General features: G+C 39.4%; 1 protein-coding gene across 2 annotated transcripts in view; it reads left to right on the forward strand.

Annotated features, from left to right (window-relative positions):
• Positions 1-4,891, forward strand: part of lmx1bb (LIM homeobox transcription factor 1, beta b) — a 44,188-nt gene extending 39,297 nt beyond the window's left edge. For both annotated transcript variants that reach the window (XM_041998427.1, XM_041998428.1), the window contains exons 5-9: positions 574-749; positions 1,224-1,301; positions 1,658-1,724; positions 2,394-2,555; positions 3,670-4,891. In XM_041998427.1, coding sequence (XP_041854361.1) covers positions 574-749; positions 1,224-1,301; positions 1,658-1,724; positions 2,394-2,555; positions 3,670-3,827 — 641 coding nt within the window. In that variant the 3' untranslated portion in view covers positions 3,828-4,891. The remainder of the gene's footprint in view (positions 1-573; positions 750-1,223; positions 1,302-1,657; positions 1,725-2,393; positions 2,556-3,669) is intronic.
• Positions 4,892-6,621: the final 1,730 nt, after the last annotated feature.

A 6,621-nucleotide genomic window follows, 5' to 3' on the forward strand; every position in this document is an offset into this window, starting at 1 on the left:
AAACCTACCTATATATATATATATATGTATGTATGTATATAATGATCCAGGTTTTCTAGCCTGAACTGTAAATTCCTGCTGTTCACAGTAAACCTTTTTGGAAAACCAAATATGTTATGTCATTATTTTAAAAACTAAAATAGAACAAAACCCTACATTTACTTACTGCATTACAGGGGGATCTATTTCCCACATGAGCCCGTCTTGCTTTTTTCCAAGTCACATTTGATGCAGCATTCTTATCAGAGACTGATTTAGTGTAAATCAGACAAAGCTGAGAGCAATAAATAACAAATGACACGGTGTCCAGTTCAGTGACTAATGGGCATATTTCATTGAGCTCTCCACAGACTTCTGTAAGTCTAATCATACATGTGGCTTTTTCCTTTTGTAATAAATTGATAACAAAGGATCAAAAACACATGTGTCTCTTTTGATTAGTCCTTTGTGCTGTGTGAATCTCCCAGAAAAGAGAGGAATGAAAATATATTTATCAGCAAACTGTCACCAACTAAAAGGGTGTAGTCAGTTCAAGTTTGTGCTGATGATACCAAAAAATGTCTCTTTCTTCAGAGAAAAGTGATGATGAGGAGTTGGACATCAAGCCAGAGAAAGGCATTGGAAGCCAAGGGAAAGGGGATGATGGGAAGGATCCAAGGAGGCCCAAAAGACCACGTACCATTCTGACCACTCAACAGAGACGAGCCTTCAAGGCCTCCTTTGAGGTGTCTTCAAAACCCTGCAGAAAGGTAGGACAAAGCTTTATCAGCTATAATAAAACAGGGATTTTTCTTTTTTTTATTTTCTTTGCTTTGAGGTAATGGAGATTTAGATGCTGACCACGAGCCCTACAGTAGTTTAACAAATAAAATTCTCAAATTAAAAAAATCTCCCCCGCCTCCGAGCTTGCTTTGAAGTGGCAAGCAGTATTCTGTTCTATGTTAACTGAGGCAGGCTGCTGTAACGCAGTCCGTCTGCACCAAACGTCACACTGGGATAAGAGAACTGCTTCCATAGCCTGGCCCCTAAAACAGGCGCTGCACTCGGTCCAATGCTTTGAAGAGGCAATAACCAAAAACTCCAGAAAGACCGCTGCACTGATTCAGTGTACTCTGAAATCAAAGTAAATCCAAGAAGCAGTGTGCTGGCTGGAAAATGTGGCAGGGGTGGAGTGTTTTGTTTTCTTTTGTGATGCTGAACATATTTTGCCTGGATGTTTTCAGGTGAGGGAGACACTGGCTGCAGAGACAGGGCTCAGTGTTCGGGTGGTCCAGGTGTGGTTTCAGAACCAGAGAGCTAAGGTGAGAGCTACTAATGCAGGGCATTTTGTCTTATCCAAAAAAAAGTAAAAAATTTTAAAGTCCAGCTAATAAATCTCCCCAACTATGTGTGTTAAACTTATCGCCGCATTCCTTTCGCAAATGCAAAGACCAGAGCGAAGAGTTGCAAATCTAGCTCACTCATGCATTAAATGTCTACACCCTCCTCTTTTCTGATGATTATCTTGTGAAAACCTTTGATTCTTGACAATGAAGTGCACTCAGATACAGATTTCATGCAGTTCATTCAAGGGTGAATAGCGAGGAGCATCCTTTTTAAATTAAAGACAGCATGTTAGTTTTGGGAGTTCCTCACAACTTTGACTCCTTGGTTTCAGATGAAGAAGTTGGCAAGAAGACAGCAGCAACAACAAGAACAACAGAATTCTCAAAGGCTCGGCCAAGGTACGACACTGTACATGCCCAGCACACAGTGGAGGCTCATCCACTCAGATGTGGAAACATAATTGGAAATTTCAATCAACGAGAAAGAATTCATCTGTTGAGCTATTATGCATTGTGTTGAACGTATTGCTTCATGTCATTAAGCACATCTGGGTGAGACTTTCAGGTTTTTTTGTCTCATTGCAAAAAAAGTGTGAGTACATCTTTTCGATGACCACTGAATCAAAAAATATGGGGTTTCTCCATAAGATACCCTACACTGTAATCAAATTTGCATTGTTATGCTGCATAACAGATTACAAATATGTCAGTGGGTAAACAAGGGCTCCTCAGAAGTGAGTCGGAAATTTAGTTTCGAAACCAAATAAAATGAATGACAGACATTGTTTTGCACAACCCTTGCAAAGGGAAGCGTAGGGGGATGGGCATCATGATGAAGCGGCAAAAGCTTTGTGTCCCTCAGTCAGTTAGCCAAGAGCAGTGTTTGCAAAGAAAATTGTGGGAAAAGTCTCAGGGAATACTACTGTAGGTTTCCATGGAAATACTAACAGAGAGACCGGCAAGAAATCTATTCTTGATATTTGAATGTTTTGAAGCGTTTTCTCATAAACACAATAGCTCTCTGTTGCTTTTCCCCTCATCTAAAGTCTTCTACTCACTGCCTTGCAGAGGTGATGTCTAATCGGATGGAGGGGATGATGAACTCCTTTACACCACTAGCTCCACCACAGCAGCAGCTGGTCTCCATGGATCAGAACGGTTACAGCACAGACCCGTTCCAACAAGGGCTCACCCCCCCACAGATGCCCGGGGATCATATGAACCCATATGGTGAGCATCCACCAACTCCTACCCACACCCCCCCAACACACACATGCCTGTCCCTTGATCAACCTCATAGCTCCTGAGTGTGGGACATGTGCTCAGGCCACAGCTCCCTGATTTAAGCTGCTCTTAGAGACGAACGAGCAGCTTCTCCTCCCACATGAGATAACACAAATGTTCTCATAAGCTCTTGGGTTTTGAAGTGCTTTTTCAAATCTGTTTAAAATGGTTTTACCTCTTCGCCTCTGCTTCTAAGACATGCCGTGTTACTGATGATGTTTCCTAATGTTGGTAAAAACATGTGGTCTGTGTGGACAGCTTGAGATAATACTGCAATCCAAAGAGAAGTGTATGAGCAAGTGAATCAGAATGGGAAAACAAAACCAACAAGTCTCTGATTCCTGTTTGATGCAAGAAGAAAATTAAAATACAAACAAGAAAGGGGGAAAGTCAGTCAATCAAGTATTACTCCACAGGATGTAACTGGAATAACACATTTCTTAGCAATGTCCTCAAAATGTCCCAGAGGGACCATTTCCTGAAGTTCATAACTTCCTTATAATTTGCTTCCATTTAGTTCTTCTCAGTAGTAAGAAACCAAATCCCCTGTCTCATCACTCTCCTTTGGTTCGGGGAGCAGAACAATATTGGCAAGGCATTAAAAGATATGTCTCAAAACACTGTCCCCATTTTGTGCAACACTATCATTAAGATCCAGAGTGTAATAAAGTTAACTATTCCCCCCAGAGAAATAACACATTGAGGTTTTATGAAAGGCGTAAACAGTTGCTATTAACCAGATCTTTTAGGAGGATGCCCCTTGTTTACATGCTCCCTCACAGACCACAATTGTCCCAGCGAGGGCAGCAAAAAGTGAGGTTTGATGATATCTAACAAAACTGTTTTCACAATTGTGATGACACACAACAACAATTTCTCAAAGTGACTATTTGTGATTATAATTTCCCAACCCTGCTATAAATCCCAAATTCAGGAGTCCGCTAATTTCCTAGTTGGAGCACCGTGGATTTTTTTTGTTTTGTTTTTTTATTTTTTTATTTTTGTTGACGCTTCTTCTTTTAAACCCTAACACCTATCTCTGTGTTCTCTCTTTTCACAGGTAATGACTCTGCATTCCATGACATAGACAGTGACACATCTTTAACCAGTCTCAGCGACTGCTTCATGGCGTCATCAGAAGTCAACTCCATGCAGGCCCGCGTGGGGAACCCCATCGACCGTCTCTACTCCATGCAGAACTCTTATTTTGCATCATGAAAAAAAGTGAAGCAAAAAAAAAAAAAAGCATCAGCACAGAATAAACTGCCCATCTCAACCTAAAACGCGATGCCCAGGAGTTTCTACACAACAATGGACAACAATGGAAGAAGATCCCTTGTAGTAGCTCCTGGTTGTGTGCGGAAGCCTACTCAAAGATAGTAAAACCACTTGTAGTAGGAGAGCGAAGAATCAAGGGGAAGAAGACTTAATTATTATTAGAGATTATTTGGTAGGATTGCTTATTTGTCACAGGAGATATTACTCTTTTCTCTGTTCACTTAAAGAAAACAAGTAGATATTGAAGCCACTACACACTTAAACCAAATAACACGGTGAGTTTATACAGTGCATGATCAATCGTAAACTAAAACCTTTTGTAAGCTCCCCACCCCCGGTAAAGATGTGGTGTTTGGACTGTTTCTTCTTCACACTACTTGGAGTTCCATGTTCCCCTTTAGCATTTTGATCACTTGCCATAGGTTTAGATATTGTGCTAATAGTAAATAGGTGCAGCATGTCTGCAAGAGTGACTGTAAATTTGTGTATGTATGAGAGTTTGTGCTGAGAAAGGATTGTTTAGAGGTGAAAAAAGTGGAGAATTAGGCGGATAAGTAGGATCAGTGAAGTGTAAATACGTTCCCCAGGCAAATTGGATGTGCATGTTAAAAATGGAAAGCATTCTATTTATTTAACTATAACAGGCTCTTGAAGGTACATATTAAAAGTGAAAAGCTTTATTTAAAAAGGAGAGCTTTTTTTGTGGAGCAGTTAGTGAGTTCATGAGTATCACAACTCATCCATATACCTTTTTTAAATATGAAGATTAACCCTTTGTTTTTTTTTTGTTTTGTTTTTGTTGTTATTTGTTTTTTCTCTTCAGCCAAGCTGTAAATGAGCAAAGTTGCTATTTATTTTGTTCAGACCATAAAGCTTTTGTTGTCATTGTCCAATGTGCATTCTCAAAATGTTAAAGTTGCTAATTGACCAAAGTTGACTGGTTTGATGAATAAACAATGTCTTTCTCCTGATAACATTAAATAAATACCATCAGTGACCATTTACATGGTAATATTTCCAGTCCTGCTATATTTGCTTGAGCAAAAGGCTTTATTGAAGATTTCCATTTACATCTGGGTTTTTTTTTTATCTATGCTGTCAGCATGGCTTTTAAATCAGTACACCGTTTGAATGACTTTTCATTGCATTTGGTACATTCATGGCCTCAAGAGAATAAACCCTAACAGTGCTGGTGATCCCGTGACATTTCCTCTAGCAATGTACTTGTGTTTAATGCTGATGTAATCACCAGCTGTTTGCATTAGTCTGTGACTATGGCTAAGATATCTACCAAACATTAAGATTATTGATTTACTGTTCTGATCGTGTTAGAATGCTAAAAGCTTGTCAACCTTGCAACCTTACTTCAGCAGATGACTAATAATGAAGCATGTTCCTGCTTCAGTGTATTGCATGTTTATAAAGGAATGAGAACACTGAGGCAGGAACGTATACTTGCAGTGAGTGTGAGGTCGGAGAAGTTCAGGTGACATACCAGTACAGCTGCACAGCCGCAGAGAAAACCCCACCTATAACCTCAGGGTTTGTTGGGCGGTTGCTTGGAAGTGCCATCTGGGAGCTTCATCTCTCTGACATTCTTCAATGTGGCCAGGCAAGCTTCCACCCACTGTCTGTGCAGTCACCTGACTACACTGATAAACAATGTTCAGTGTTTCTCTGACTCAATATATCCCTAATATCACACCCATGACAGGGTTTAATAATGCTGGTCGCTGAAAAAGCATATTTTGAAAAAGTCTTGCTGAGATGATGTCATTGTGGGGTGCTTCTGAGGAAAGACAATCACTGTATGACCAGTCAATATATATCGCAGTCCAACACCTGGATGGCAGATTAGATAGATAGATAGATAGATAGATAGATAGATAGATAGATAGATAGATAGATAGATAGATAGATAGATAGATAGATAGATAGATAGATAGATAGATAGATAGATAGATAGATAGATAGATAGATAGATAGATAGATAGATAGATAGATAACTATGAGGCGTGTGTATTTGTGCCTCTTTGTGTGACATGAGCCTTATGAAGACAATAGATTGGTTTGCATCAGGTTTCTAGTAGTCTATATACGTGGATTATTGTGTGTAGACATGAAAGACTGAGTAAACAGACACAACAAAGACTCTCATTTACAGTAAACATGAATGAGGGCGATACGCACACATCATGTTTGCAGAAAATACACAGCACAATTGGATCCATCTCGTCCTTTTAAAAGCAGGCCAGGTGAGCTTACAGAGAGGTGTTTAGGCAAAGAGGAGGACAGAAGGTCCTGCCACTGACTTTGTGGTGGAAATGTGAGCATAAACCCTCAAAAACCATAAATTCTCCTACATGGTCATTTTTTAAAAATATCTATGTGTAAGTTAAAAATTATATGTTCTTGCATATATATTTGTATTAGTTTTACTTTAATTACTCCGTGACTGTACTGTTCAACAAAACTACAGCAGAGTGTTAAATATGGATTTCCGCCCTTGGAGCTAGTAAGTATGGTGTCCTGTCTGAGGAAATTTAGCTATTCCTACATTGTAAAATTATAAACAACAGTATAAAATATGATTCAATCAGTTAAGTAAGGATGGTTATCAGTTATTCACCAACAAATTTAGCTTCACTTACAGCTTTTCCCACCAAGAGACAGGATTAGTAAAATATCAATTTATCCTTTGGTTTAACAAATTGCATCTCCAATCTCCAAGCGT

Source organism: Melanotaenia boesemani, chromosome 11, assembly GCF_017639745.1.
Source record: "Melanotaenia boesemani isolate fMelBoe1 chromosome 11, fMelBoe1.pri, whole genome shotgun sequence".
NCBI lineage: Eukaryota > Metazoa > Chordata > Actinopteri > Atheriniformes > Melanotaeniidae > Melanotaenia > Melanotaenia boesemani.